This window comes from Lonchura striata, chromosome 26 (genome assembly GCF_046129695.1).
Source record: "Lonchura striata isolate bLonStr1 chromosome 26, bLonStr1.mat, whole genome shotgun sequence".
Lineage (NCBI taxonomy): Eukaryota > Metazoa > Chordata > Aves > Passeriformes > Estrildidae > Lonchura > Lonchura striata.
The window spans coordinates 4,804,536-4,818,522 of record NC_134628.1 but is presented as its reverse complement, the minus strand read 5'-3'; the positions used below and the strand labels follow the sequence as shown (position 1 = coordinate 4,818,522).

The window sequence follows — 13,987 nt, the reverse complement described above, 5'->3', positions numbered from 1 at the left end:
GGCCGCAGCCGCCTCCTGCCGGCCGCGCCGCGGCCCCGCGCAGCGCCCCGGAACCGGAACCTCCCCACACAGCGGGGCCTCGCCGCGGCCTGCCGGCGGCTGCGAGCCGAGCGCGGCATGGAGACGATCCTGGAGCAGCAGCGGCGCTACCATGAGGAGCGGGAGCGCCTCATGGACGTGATGGTGAAGGAGATGCTCACCAAGAAGTCCACGGTGCGCCCGGGGCCTTGTGGGGGGTGCGGGAGGCTCCCCCGGGCCCGCGCTCACCGCTCTGCTCTGCCCGCAGCTCCGCGACCAGATCAACTCGGACCACCGCACCCGGGCCATGCAGGACGTGAGTGCTGCGGGCGGGAGCGGGGCTGGGCCGGGCCGGGCCGGGCGGCTCCCCGGGGCCGCCGGGGCCCGTCCCGGTGACGGGCTCGGTGACGGGCTCGGTGACGGGCTCGGTGATGGGCTCGGTGACGGGCTCGGTGACGGGCTCGGTGACGGGCTCGATGATGGGCTCGATAACGGGCTCGATAACGGGCTCGGTGACGGGCTCGGCGCCACTCGGGCCGCTCCTTTGTTCCGCAGAGGTACATGGAAGTGAGCGGCAACCTGCGGGACCTGTACGACGACAAGGACGGGTGAGTGTGCCCGGGGCCCTCGTGTGTCGGAGCGTGCCGGGCTGCTGGATCCAGTGTGTCTAAAGACTGACACGGGAATGGAGAGGTGGCGGCCGAGTGCAGGGCAGGACGCGAGTGCACCCAGGAGCATCCGTGTAGGATGGGCAGGTTTTGTTGTGTTGTGTCGTGGGGAGGCCCTGCCTGCTCCCGGGGTTTGTCAGGGGCTGCAGCCTGTGTGGGCTGTGACCATGAGAGCCTGGTGGGCTGGGAGGTCCCCATGACTTAAAGGTTTGCAGTCTAGACACTGCAGCACAGCCCTGGACTAAGGTTGTGTCAGTGTCATCCTTCCCTTCCCTTCCCTTCCCTTCCCTTATTCCCTTATTCCCTTATTCCCTTATTCCCTTCCTTTCCCTTTCCTTCCCTTATTCCCTTCTTCCCTTCCCCCCTTCCCTTCTTCCCTTCCTTTCCCTTCCTTTCCTTTGCTCCCTTATTCCCTTCCCTTCCTAATCTCTTGCTGTCTGTGAACTCATAGCCTGCGTAAGGAAGAACTCAGTGCCATTTCCGGGCCAAATGAATTTGCAGAGTTTTACAACAGACTGAAGCAAATTAAGGAATTTCACCGGAAGCACCCAAATGAGGTGAGTAGTTACCTGGTCCATAGGAAGAGGTGTGCTGTGCTCTGTTGGGTCTCATCCCTAAAGGAAACAGAGGTTTTGTTTCCCCAGTTTTATTGCTTTAACACACAAGTACTGAGAACACACAGCACAGATGCTCAGGGTCAGGCAGCATGTCAGGGAGCAGTGCAGGATGCTCACCCTGTTCCCTGCTAGAACAGGGATGTTCAGCTGAGCTGGGATCAGATCTCACCTTTCTTGTGCTGGCTAAAGCCACACTTTTGCCTTTGTGCAGAAAGAAAGGTGACAAAGCTTTGAGTCTCTTTTCTGTTTGCAATTTCATTATTTGCCACCTTGCATGATTTTATAGTAGTTATTCTGGGACAGGAGCTGAAGTAAATCGCTCTGTGCCTTGTATCTGCCTTTGCAGATCTGTGTTCCTATGTCAGTGGAGTTTGAGGAGCTGCTGAAGGCCAAAGACAACCCGAGTGAAGAAGCTCAGAGTAAGTTTGTAGTTTGCTCAAGCTCTGGCATTATTTAATAGGCTGTTTGATCTGGTTTGCGTGTTTCAGGGCCTCACCTCCCTTTTACTAAATGACTTCTGAAAATTCTCCTGTCATCTAAATGGTTCTGAACTGGAGTCCCTGGAACAGTCCCCAGTGAGGCTGCTGTTCCTGAGGAATGTTCTGGTGCTTGCACAGAGCAGCAGTTGGGGCTGCTCAATGAGTGTCAGAGACATTGTAGCACCTTCCTTAAGCATAAATGACTTTGCAGCTGATCCTTTTCCAGTTCAAAAAGAGTTGTATAATACAAGTAGGGAATATTAAGTTCATAATAAAGCTTTTCATGATCTTTCCTACAGATCTGGTGGAGTTCACAGATGAGGAAGGGTATGGCCGATACTTGGATTTGCATGATTGTTATCTCAAGTACATCAACCTGAAATCATCAGAGGTGAGTGTCTGCTGTGTGTGGGCCCAGGGATCTCCAGGCCCTGCCCGGGCTGAGGCTTGTCTTTTCTAGGAACTGGTTGTTAATCTGGCCTTGTATGAGCTCTGACTCGGACTTTCTGTTCTTAGAAATTGGATTATATCACTTACTTATCCACATTTGACCAACTCTTCGATATTCCCAAGGAGAGGAAAAATGCTGAATATAAGAGGTAAGCTTGTTTGCCTGCCTGTTTCCTTTATGGTGAGAAGGAATTTGCTTCTGAAGTGTCCAGCTGCAGAGATTGTAATTAACAGCCAAACTTAACTCACATAAATCATGTCCCTGAGCTCAGTCATGTGTCTGAGCCCCAATCAAACTTGCAGTGCAGCAGAGATGTGGAAAGACACATTCAGCTCAGAGGAAGAGCTTTAATGTACCATTGGACCTGTAATGGCAAAAAAATCTGTGGAAAACTGGCCATGCCTTGGTCACGTTCCTCTGCAGCACTGGAGGGTAGTGACTGTCCAAAGATGTGGTTAGAGGGTGACAGTGAATTACCTGTGCTCATGATTCCCCTGTATTCCAGGTATCTTGAAATGCTCCTTGAGTACCTGCAGGATTACACAGATCGAGTGAAGCCATTACTGGACCAGAATGAACTTTTTGGGAAAATTCAGACGGAGTTTGAGAAGAAGTGGGAGAACGGCACGTTCCCAGGCTGGCCGGTGAGCAGCCTGAGCTGGGTGATCTTCCTGCGTTTGGGAGGGGTTTGTGTGAGTCATTTGTGTAAAGTCATTGCTGGAGGTGACCATGACAGTGAGGGCTGCAGCTCTGTGTCACCAGGGTGCAGGGTGATACCAACCTGAATTTAAAACCCAGCATACCTGGTTTAAAATGAGCATTGTTTCAGGTTGGCTTATTTTGCGTCTTTACTACTGCTCCATTTTCAGTTTAGTAAGAGGATTTTTCTCTGTGAAATGAACTGTTTTTCTTAAGATTAAAATGTTCTATGGCCAGAAGTGTTGTAGTATGCCGTGCAGCTCTTGCATGTGTTTTTTTTTGGCAGAAAGAGACCAGCAGTGCCCTCACCCATGCTGGTGCCCACCTGGACCTCTCGGCCTTCTCCTCCTGGGAGGTACGTTTCCAGTGCTCTGCACTTACTGTCACATTTTGAGCAGGTGGAAGTTCAGTCATTTGGGGTTTTTGTGTAGTTTTAGTGCTGTGGCTTTGTCCCTGGCTCTGTGCTTTCTGGGTAAAACTTTGATGGTGCTGATGATGTAATTTCTACCACTGGGGGATGTAACTTGAAGATTTGTCACATTCCTCATTTTCCTGGGAGCAGGGGTACACTGTTGACAGTCCTTTCTTAAATACTGTTCATCAGGGTTTTTTCTTCATTAATAAGCTAAAGTGGGCTATATCCATATTGTATGTGTTGAATAGCTTGTCTCTTACAGTGGTTTATTTAATTGAACAGGAATTGGCTTCCCTGGGACTGGACAGGTTAAAATCAGCTTTGCTGGCTCTGGGGCTGAAGTGTGGCGGGTAAGGTGCAGTTTTGTAGAGTTCCTTTCAGTTTCTGAGGTGTTCCTGTATCACATTTCTTTCTGGGATACTTGTGTGGTTATCTCTGTTGTACTAGAATTACCTTAGAGATTTTTGAAAGATAAAACATTAAGAACCAAGCAGTGGGATCTGCTGCTCTGAACTGTGCTGTACAGGAATCTCTGGTACAGTAGACTTTGACTTGAGGAATGAAGGCAAAGATAGAAGGAATCTCATGGTTTCCTAAAAGCTACATTTAGATTTTTATTGCATGAATTCAGATAGTTCTCAGGAAATGTAAAACTGCAGTCTGGATTAATCCCGTCCCTGCTTCTCTGCAGGACTCTGGAGGAGCGTGCTCAGAGGCTTTTCAGCACTAAAGGCAAATCCCTGGAAGCACTTGATCCTTCCTTGTTTGCTAAGAATCCAAAGACAAAAGGAAGCAAAAGGTGAGTTCTTAGAGGTAATTCTGAGGCTGGCAATGGTCTCTCCTCTTGGATGAGGAGTGTTCTTTAGTCACCACTCCTGTGTAGTTAGGACAGAGATTCTGAAGTATCAGAAGCTTTTCATGTTGGACCAAATAGTGCTGAACCACACAGAAGGTACCAGAGCTGAACTTGTGTGTTTAATGAGGATACCTCATCTGTTTCAGAGACACTGAAAGAAATAAAGATCTTGCATTCCTGGAAGCTCAGATTTATGAGTATGTGGAAGTTCTTGGGGTAAGAATTTTATTTTGTTTTTAAGTTTTTGATTTCAGAGCTGTCTAGTGACTGGAATGTTGTCCCTTACCTTTACATTGTGCTTTCATAGACAGCATCACATCAGTGTGCTGCACCACATCTGTTTTGTGCATAAGTCATACAGTACTGCAAACCTTTATTGATCTGCCTTGCTCCTTGCCTTCAGTTTTGGGGGGTTGTTTTCAGGGGGATGGCTGCTGCTGTAGTAACATTGGAAGTGCTGATAGGTGATACAAGGTTTTATTCTTTGCTGGTAGGAAATGTCAGGGTACTAAAACCTGAAACTGTTCGGCTCAGTAAGGTGGGAGTTCTCTGCTTCACACTGGTCTTCTGTTTCCTCCCTCTGTACACTGAGGAGTTTTTTTGCTACAAGAGTTTGGCCTTTTTGCTGTCATGGTGTGTGGACAGTCCCTTCTTTTCTCTCCCTCCAGGAACAAAGACACCTCACCCACGAGAACGTGCAGCGCAAGCAGGCGAGGACAGGGGAGGAGAGAGAGGAGGAGGAGGAAGAGCAGATCAGTGAGAGCGAGAGTGAAGATGAAGAAAATGAAATCATTTATAATCCTAAAAATCTCCCTCTTGGCTGGGATGGGAAGGTAAGAGACTATCAGGCCTGGAGAAGTGGGACAGATCACTGACTCCACGCTGCTTCTGTGTTTGAGTTTCTTTGCCATGACCTAATCCTCCTGTCTCCTTGCTCCAGCCCATCCCATACTGGTTATATAAACTCCATGGTCTGAACATCAACTACAACTGTGAGATTTGTGGTAACTACACCTACCGAGGGCCCAAGGCATTCCAGAGGCACTTTGCAGTAAGTGACATTCACTGAGGAGCAGCCCTGCTGCATTCATTTATTCATTTTAATGAGTCCCTGGGGTTCCTGAGCAGCATTTTTGCCCTGTGGGTCTGAGCTTTTGCTGTAGGGCCATGCAACAGGACCCACCTAGTCCAGTGCTCACTTCTGATGGGTGCAGCGTGGCTTTTGATGGCTGCAGGACAAGAAAATAATGTTTTTATAGAGGACTGGTAGATTTGTACTGTGATAGCAGGTTTTGCACCCTGTTCAGATGTGAATGTCTTGTGTTCCCTCTCACACTGATCTCATCTCTTTCCCCCAGGAATGGAGACATGCCCACGGAATGCGGTGCCTGGGCATTCCCAACACAGCCCACTTTGCCAATGTCACACAGATTGAGGATGCAGTCTCGTGTAAGTAGTGATGGCAGAGCAGGGAACATGTTAAAGAACATGTTAAAAGAACCACCTTTTCTGAAGGGGTGGCTTTGGACCTTGGTCTCATGTCCCATCCTGAGCACTCCGTTTAAAGCCTTGTTTGCTGCAGTTCAGTGCCTCTCAGTAAGCACATGGTGGAATGATAACTTTGTAATGGATGTTAGATACATTCCTGGATTTAAAAAGGAGGGGAAAAAGCTCATGTGTGTATTTTACTGGATTAAAAAACAGTATCTCGAGGGAAGTGGCATAGATCCTGTTTAACTTTGTGTTTGCAGTGTGGGCAAAGCTGAAACAGCAGAAGGCTTCAGAGAGGTGGCAGCCCGATACAGAGGTGAGTAGTGAGAGGCATTCAGTGTCTCCCCTCCTGTGTCCCTGGGAACCCCTTGTTCCTGGTGTGAGCAGTGTCCTCACTTACACCGGTGCCTCTTCATAAACTTCTGTTCCAAAGCCATTTTTCAACAGGGTGCAGGGCAAAAGTGGGAAGTAAAATCTATAGCACAACCTGTAATGACTCTGGCCCTGGCTGAGCTCTTCTCCCAGGACCTGCTGGCAGATCCACTGCCTGCCTTCCTGCACAGAAATTCTGGCAGGGTGCTCATGTTCAATGTCTGCTCTTGGAGCTAACATTTGAGTGCTGTCTCTAAACTGTGGTTCTGTTCCAGGAGGAATATGAGGATTCCAGTGGGAACGTGGTGAATAAAAAGACCTACGAAGACCTGAAGCGCCAAGGGCTGCTGTAGCTGTCCCCAGGTGAAGGATCCCACATCTATAGAGAGAGTGGGTCTGGCAGCAGCTTTGACTTCTTCATTGTCTGGATTTTGTATGTGCATGAATATAGATTCCAATAATACTTTATAGAGTCACTTTCTAGTAAGCCACTTAGAGTTGTGACATTGTTTTATATCAAAAAATACCTTGAAAAATAAAGTCATTGTAATTTAGGAAGTGCTGAGAGACTTGTCTTCTTTCGTATGCTGGAAGGAAGAGTTTTGATTACAGTGTGTTTAAAATGCTTTTTACACAGCTGTGAGAAACAATTCCTTCTCTCATTTCCACTCTGCTGGAAATGTTTATGATGAGGGTTGACTCTGAAGCACATGGACACTGTGCTGACAGGTGCTGGTCCTGTTTCTAGATCTTGGTGTGAACTTGTGGTTTTCTTTAAAAAACAAGGCTTGCAGAACTATTTTTACCTTGGGTCTGTCTCCCAAGGGGAGCTTTGGCCATTGTTTTTTTCAGAAAACTACCAATTGAGCTTCAGGTTTGTCTCTGGGGTGATTTCTGTGGCACTGGTGTTGGCTTGAATGACCTGGTAGATCATCTGTGTGCAGATCCATCTGTGGTGCAAGAGGGTGGGGATGGGAACAGAGACTGTTTAGATGTGCCTGTTGTGGCCTCAGGAGCATCCTTGGCCCCTCATATCACACTTGGAGGTGTCTGTACACACCCCATGGATTCATGATGCCTCAAAAATTGCAGCTCCACTGTGCAGAGGCCACTCACATCACGTGTGGCAGTGGCAGTTGTTGTGTCCCCAGTCCCCTGAGTGCAGAGGTGGCTTGTGTGACATGTCCAGCCTCACAAGCCCTCCCTCCACTGCTGTACAGGGCTGTTTGTGTCTCTGCTGCTGTGGAGCTGCATGTGACACTTCCCCGGGGGCTGGCTGGCAGGGGTGGGGCTGGGCTGTGGGGCAGTGTCACAGCAGCTGCTCAGAGGTGTTCCAGGCTGGCAGTGACTGCAGGTGTGCTGGGGCTTCAGGAACAGGCAGACAGGTGAGTCAGTGCTGTGAGCTCTTTCCCTGCCTGGGGGGAAGGTTGGTCTGGGATGAGGAAGATGGTTCCTCTGCCCTGGGGCTGGACTGGCCTGGCACTGGGCTCAGTAAGGATGTCCAGAGCTGTTCTGGGTGGTGGCTGGGCTGGTTTGCAGGGTGAGGTGCCAGCTGGCTCTGTCTTTCTGTCACTCAGGGAATGGCCTTGGAGGTCTCTGGATGAGCTTCAGCCCCTCCAGGTCCTGGGGGAATGGTGACTCAGCCTAAATCATAAAACAGGAGGGGAGTATTACCATTCTCCTTGGAGAATTTGGCTTTGGAGCCTGTTTGGAGTCACATCACCATTTCCTTAGCAAAACAGGTAAACATTAGGAATGCAAATAGAGGATGGAGAGCCAGGTCACATCTTCACTTGCAGCATGGTGGCACTTTTCACTGTGTCACCCTGACCCCTGCTCGTGGCAGCTGCCTGCAGGGCTGTGCTGCATGAGAGCTCCAGGGAGGGTTGTTGCCACACGACAGCTCACACAGCTCCCCGGGGCTGCTGGTGCCCGGCAGCAACCACGGCAGCCCCGGTGGATTTGGGGAATCTCAGGAGGGGCTGCCTGGTTGTCCCGGGGCTGAGCAGTGCAGGGAGAGCACAGAGCTGTAGTGGGGTGTCCCCCCTGCCCCTCGGGGCAGCAGCTCTGACCCCTCTCCCTCTGCCAGGTGTGGATGCAGCTGCTGGTGGTGAGGATGGCTGGACAGCGATGGCCCGTGCCCCCTGCTCGAGGTAATGCAGCACAGAGAGCAGTGTCTGTCTGTCTGTCTGTCTGTCTGTCTGTCCATCCCCCATCCCCATCAGAATCTGTGCTATTGATGATCCTGAGATTGTAGAAAGTCTCTGTCTGTCAGCCCCGCTGCCAAAGCAGAAGCCATAATTGGTCTGTGCTGGTTTCCAGGTTGTTTATTCTGTTGATCTCTCACATGTTCTGCTGCCCTGCCCAGCTCTGTCCTGCAGAGCAGCGTGTGGGGCTCTGCCCTCAGTGGGATGTTACAAACATTCAATACCAGAAACTCCCTGGGCTGGATTGACAATAACGTGCCAATATCTGTCACCTACGTTGGACAGTGTGTCCCCAGCCTGAACCAACAGAAAAATGCCAACACCACAGTGAGACATGGAGGGCATGAAGAAGGAGAAAAAGGACAAGGCACACCCAATTTCCTCCATCTTGTCCCCTTTGGACCCCTCATCTAGAATCCCAAAATTTTACTTTAGCACCCATGCCACACTTAATTATTACTGATATCAAACACTCAGAGCTTGTAATTCATCCTGTAAGATTGAAAACTCTTTTCCATGGCCAGAGATCACAGCCAGTGTCTCTGGGGGCTCTGTCCAGGGGGGTTCCTGAGCCCTGCCAGGGTCCCAGACCTGCCAGGGCAGCCAGAGGGAAGCCCTGGGTTCCCACACATCCCGGGTCCATCTCTGCTCCAGCTGTTGGGGGCTGTGCCAGAGGCTTCCCTGGGGCGAGGAGTGGCTGCTGTCACCTGGGGCTTTGGGGAGGTGGAGGAGGATCGCTGCTTATCTGTTTCAAGGATGAGCTGCCTGTGCTGCTGGGGGCTCTCTGGGCTGTGGGTAATGCAGATGTGGTGTTCTCAGTCATTCCCATCCTGTTCCAGGCTTGCTGCTCTGCATCTTGGCTCTGCAGCTCTGTCTTCAGGACTCTCTTGCCACAGCAGGTGAGCTCTGCATGCCAAGGGGAAATATGGGGGCCTGCGGGGAGTGGGGCAAAGGCAGGGTGGTGCATCAGAGATTTTGTACCTGTCCTCTCCAGGCTGTGCTCTGCAGGACAGAGCTGCAGGACACCTGAGGAACCTTTCCTTGTGGTTTAGCCCCCATAAAAGGCTCTTCTTCCCAGGCAATATGGCTGGAAGTGGGAGGGAGAGGCCCTTGTGACATCTGTCCACGGTGTTGCTGTGGTGGGCTGCTGGCTCTGACCTGCTCCTTGGGCTGCCCAACTGGTGGCTGCATGTGGACCCTGTTGGGGACATCCTGTCACCCATAGCCATTTCACCTCCCAGCCACAGTGTGACAGATGCGTCCCCCAGGTCCCTCTGGACCATGCCATGGCTCAGGAAGGGACACAGGGCTTCCTGAGCATGTTTTCCTCAGTGTTTCCTTCACCAAGCAGGAGCTTTTTGTTTTCCAGCGCACGGCACAGCTGCCAATACCATGGTGACGGCCACCAAGGACACCTCAGCAGCCACCAAGAAAGCCTTGGCAGGGGTGGTGACCACCAAGAAGGCCTCATTGGTAGCTGTGACCACCAAGAACACTTCAGTGGCCACCCAGAATCCCGCAGTGGTTGTGGTCACCAAGAATGCCATGGTGGTGGCCACCACCAAGAATGCTGCAGTGGTGGCCACTGCCAGCACCTCTGTGGCCTCCAAGAACGCACTGGCAACCACCAAGAACACCTCAGTGGTGGCCGTGGCCACCAAGAACACCCCAGCAGCCACCAAGATTGCCATGGTGGTGTTGACTACCAAGGAGGCCTCAATGGCCACAAAGAATGCGTTGACAACCACCAAGAACACCTTGGCAGCCATGAAGGGTGCCGTGGTGGTGGCGGCAACTACCAAGGAAGCCTCGACAGCCACCAGGAACACCTCAGTGGTGGTGGTCACCAACAATGCCACGGTGCTGGCTGTCACCAACAATGCCTCTCTGGTGGCCACCAACACCTCCATGGAGGGAGCAGAGGAGACAAGGGTAAGGCAGGGAATGGAAAAAGGGGTGTTGCTGGCCAGTGCAGCCCTAGGGACAGTGTCACTTGCCCGGCTGGTCGGTCACAGGAGTGCCATGGGAGCATCTCCTGTGGTGGAAGGAGCACAGGGGTGGCCAGGTGGGGGTGGCCCCTGCAGCCAGTGGGGCTGTGGTTGGGGACAGCCCTGCAGAGCTGTGTGAGGAGGCTTTGCTGCGGGGTGACACCCTGGTGTCTCTCCAGCAAACCTGCCAGAGCTTTCAGTGCTCCGGAGAGAGGTGCTACCAGGATGGAGCCCATGCCAACGGAACAACCACCTGCCAAAATGAGACTCACTGCGAGGTACGGAGCTGCCGGGGGGCTGCACCAGGGAAAGCCTTCCCTTTCTTTACCTGGGAATCCACAGAGCTCTATTGAGTGTCTCCCATCTCCCTTTCCTCTCTGACATCCTGTCAGTTATTTCTGCTCTTTTATGACTGTACCTCTTCACACTCACTTTGTCCCTTTATCCCTTTGTTATAAATGAAAATTTGTCCAGCCAAATTTAAAATGAAAAAATAAAATATTTATTTGCAATCAAATTCTATCTAGCCAGCCACAAGGAAAGAACAGAGCCGAGCCCGGGGTCGGCCCTGGGTGTGCCACAAGGAGTCAGCCTCAGCAGAGGTTTTCCTCTGTGCCCACACAGCTCCATCCTGGCACAAGCAGTTTTTAGAGGGAAAATTCCGCCTGAGGCCGAGATTTTGGCAGTCAGTCTTTTCTTCCATTCAGAGTCCATAGGTTAATAATATTTTCTTTTTTGGTGATGAGGAAGAACAATCCAGTGTCAGGAGTTGTTGAATCCCTTGATGAAATTTATGGGAATGCTGCATTCACATGGATCTGCCCGAGGATTTCCATGAGATCCATCCTGGATCGTTCACACGCTGATCAGTGCCTGGGCTCCCCAGACACGGCTCATTTCCTGGCCAACCACATCCTTTTACATGGAAATCGGGTTCCAATATACACCAGGTTTCACGCGAGGGTGGGGGGGACTCCTAATACAAATGTGTATACTCCAACAAATATTCAATAGCACATATATAATACTAGAAATTGTGCAAACGATATCTACTACACATAACACCTTTATCCCTTATCCACACTCACTTTATCCCTTGACTCTGCCCGTTGCAGCTCTATCGTTTCTCCAGCACGAACTACACAGCCGGATGCAGCAGCGGCTGCAGCGCGGAGCCGTGCAGCTCCGAGGGCAGCAGGCAGCAGCAGCACTGTGCCCTGGAGTGCTGCGCTGGCCCTCTCTGCCTGCAGCTCAACGCCTCTGCCTACGGTATGGCTCAGCTTTGTTCTGCTCTGTCCTGCTGTGTTGGAACTCAAAATGTCTCTCAGATATTTTTAGAGGTTTCAGGCCTTGGTCAGAAGCATTTTAGATCCTGGCAGGCAGCTGGAAACAGCTGTGATTTTGAGTTTGAGCCATGGAATGAGTTACCAACTTTGGAGGTGGAACAAGCAGTCACAAAGGGTTAGATAGTATAGTAGAAGTAGTTACAAAACAGAAGGGAAAATTTTTTAGTATTGTACAAGGAGGTTTTAGCACCTGTACAGGGGGGTTTTTACTTTGTACATGGGGGTCAGAAGTTCTAAGATAGAAGAAAATAAGCTGATCCTATTCTTCCTCCTTCTTCTTCCTTACCTCCATGTTCTTAGTAATGCTAGCATTCACAAATTGGTTTAGAGTAAAAAAGCACTTAGTAATATAGGTAGTAAGTATTGAAGAAAAACTATAAACATATTATACGTAATATATAATATAAAATATAGCAACAGCCCTGAGCAGAGAAAATAAAAAAAAGACACCAGACAATTAGGGTGTCAAAAGTGTGTGTCTCTGCCTGGGCCGCTGATCAAACAGCCACAGCCCGCAAAAACAATCTTTTAGAAACTAAAGACCAAACAAGAGGCTACAAAGTCTTTCTTTAGAAGCACAGGTTAGAAGAAAGACTTTACCACCACACAAAACCCCAAACCAAGCCCGGGGTTCTCACACTGCTGGGCACAGTCTGGAGGGGCTGTGGCTGCATCTGCCTCTCTTCTGCCCCGGGGCTCGCCCTGTCCTTGGGGTTGGGTGAGGGCAGGGTGGCCCTGGCAGCTCTGAGCAGAGTGAGCAGTGCTGGTGAGCCTGGCCCTGTGTGTCCAGCCTCACAGGGCTCCTGTGTGTCTGCAGGTGACCTGCCACCCACCACCGCCGCCGCCGCGCTGACAACCACCGCTGCCACCCCTCGGCCTCCCCCCCAGAACGTAGGTACCACAGCAGAGAGGCTGCTGCACCCAAGGGTGCTGTGGCTGCTGCATGGCTGAGCCCCCACCTGAGCAGGGGACGGGAAAAGGTCCCTCCTCCATTTGCTCAATGGGGTAAAAAGCTGACTCTGGAAGGGCAATAAATCCTGAATGAGTGCTGGATGTAAGGATCCCTGTCCAGTGGGCCTTATCCCTGTCCATCAGACCTGTTCCCCAGAGCAGTGCTTGCATCAGCTCTGGCAGTTTGACCTGGCCATGGGATGAGCCTTCCTGCAGCTGCACGGAGTGTGCAGGACCTCCAGGGTTCTGCAGCCCTTTCCTGAGCCTGGTGGAGGGGAAGGTGCTTGCTTATCTTTGCAGAGCCCTCTTAAGAGGAAGGAAAAAGAGGCTTGAAACTTGCTTGCTCTGCTGGTCTTTCAGAAGTTTCTTGCAGTTTCAGAATACTCCTTTATCTCTGGATCTAAAATGCCTGATAGCACAAACACCAGCAGAACAGAGGAGGGCGGAGAGGAGAGAAGGGCTGCCTTAAATGCAGTTTTTGTCCTTCCAGTCTGATGGACAGATGGTATCTCCCTGGTCCTTTCTCTCCTAGGGCAAAGTGTGTGCAGCATTTTCCTGTCACGGGGACCAGTGTTTCAAAGGCAGGAAGACCATCACTAGATGCATTTTGGGACAGGACTTCTGTGAGGTATGGCCTGGAGCTGCAAAGCATCATGTTCCTGTAATGCTAATACTAAAGGCTCGGCATGACCCCCGGGCTAATGTCTCTTTCCTTCCAGATGAAGAAGATGGGCTTGAATTACGTGTCAGGATGTAGCAAAGCCTGCAAGGCTGCCAAACCAGTCTGTGCCGGTGGGATGAAGGCTGCCTGTTACCAGGAGTGCTGCCCAGCCACCCCAAAAGGCAGCTGTCTGAAACTGGATGGCAAAGTTCACATCAACAGCGCTGGGCAGGCGACTCTGGCCCCGCTCTTGAAGGTCATGGCATGTGGGGTGGTCCTTCTCCTGAATTACAGGGTCTCCACTTCCCTCTGGGGGTAGGTGGCTCTGCAGCCTCTCCTGTAGGATCCCGCTGCTCTCTGGCTTCAGCCAAGGTTGCTAGCAAACACCCTCTGTGCTGTCCCTGTGCCATCAACAAGGTGTCTGGGGCCCTCTGCATCTGCTCATGGGCAGCTGCACGTCCTTGGGGGTCACTTTTCTTGCTCTGCACAGGACCCTGCTGTTGATCCTAAACCCCCCTTTAAGCTGCACTCTGAATCCTGCACCATCCCAGGATGGGTGAGTCCTGGCATTTCACTAAAGTTTAAGTACTTAAAAACAAGATTCCCCGTTTTTTCCCAAAGAAAAAGCACTTAATCTGTGCACTTAGAAAGCTACATCAAGGGATTCCACCCTGCCCTGCCCAAATCCTGCAGGTCTGAGAGACCTGCAAGGGAATTGTGGATACTGGAAGTGGTGCAGTGTGTGCCTCTGCTGCTGGAATGGGTTCC

General features: G+C 51.1%; 1 protein-coding gene across 1 annotated transcript; it reads left to right on the top strand.

Moving 5' to 3' along the window:
* The first annotated feature begins 55 nt into the window (after nucleotides 1–55).
* SF3A3 (splicing factor 3a subunit 3) lies at nucleotides 56–6,624 on the top strand. The gene is made up of 17 exons (XM_021554749.1): nucleotides 56–213; nucleotides 287–334; nucleotides 574–626; nucleotides 1,138–1,243; nucleotides 1,650–1,722; nucleotides 2,082–2,173; nucleotides 2,299–2,381; nucleotides 2,739–2,877; nucleotides 3,219–3,287; nucleotides 3,630–3,697; nucleotides 4,039–4,146; nucleotides 4,350–4,419; nucleotides 4,872–5,036; nucleotides 5,144–5,254; nucleotides 5,562–5,652; nucleotides 5,955–6,010; nucleotides 6,342–6,624. The coding sequence occupies exons 1-17, from the start codon at nucleotides 118–120 to the stop codon at nucleotides 6,417–6,419; spliced, it is 1,506 nt and encodes a 501-aa protein (XP_021410424.1). The 5' UTR covers nucleotides 56–117; the 3' UTR covers nucleotides 6,420–6,624.
* Nucleotides 6,625–13,987: the final 7,363 nt, after the last annotated feature.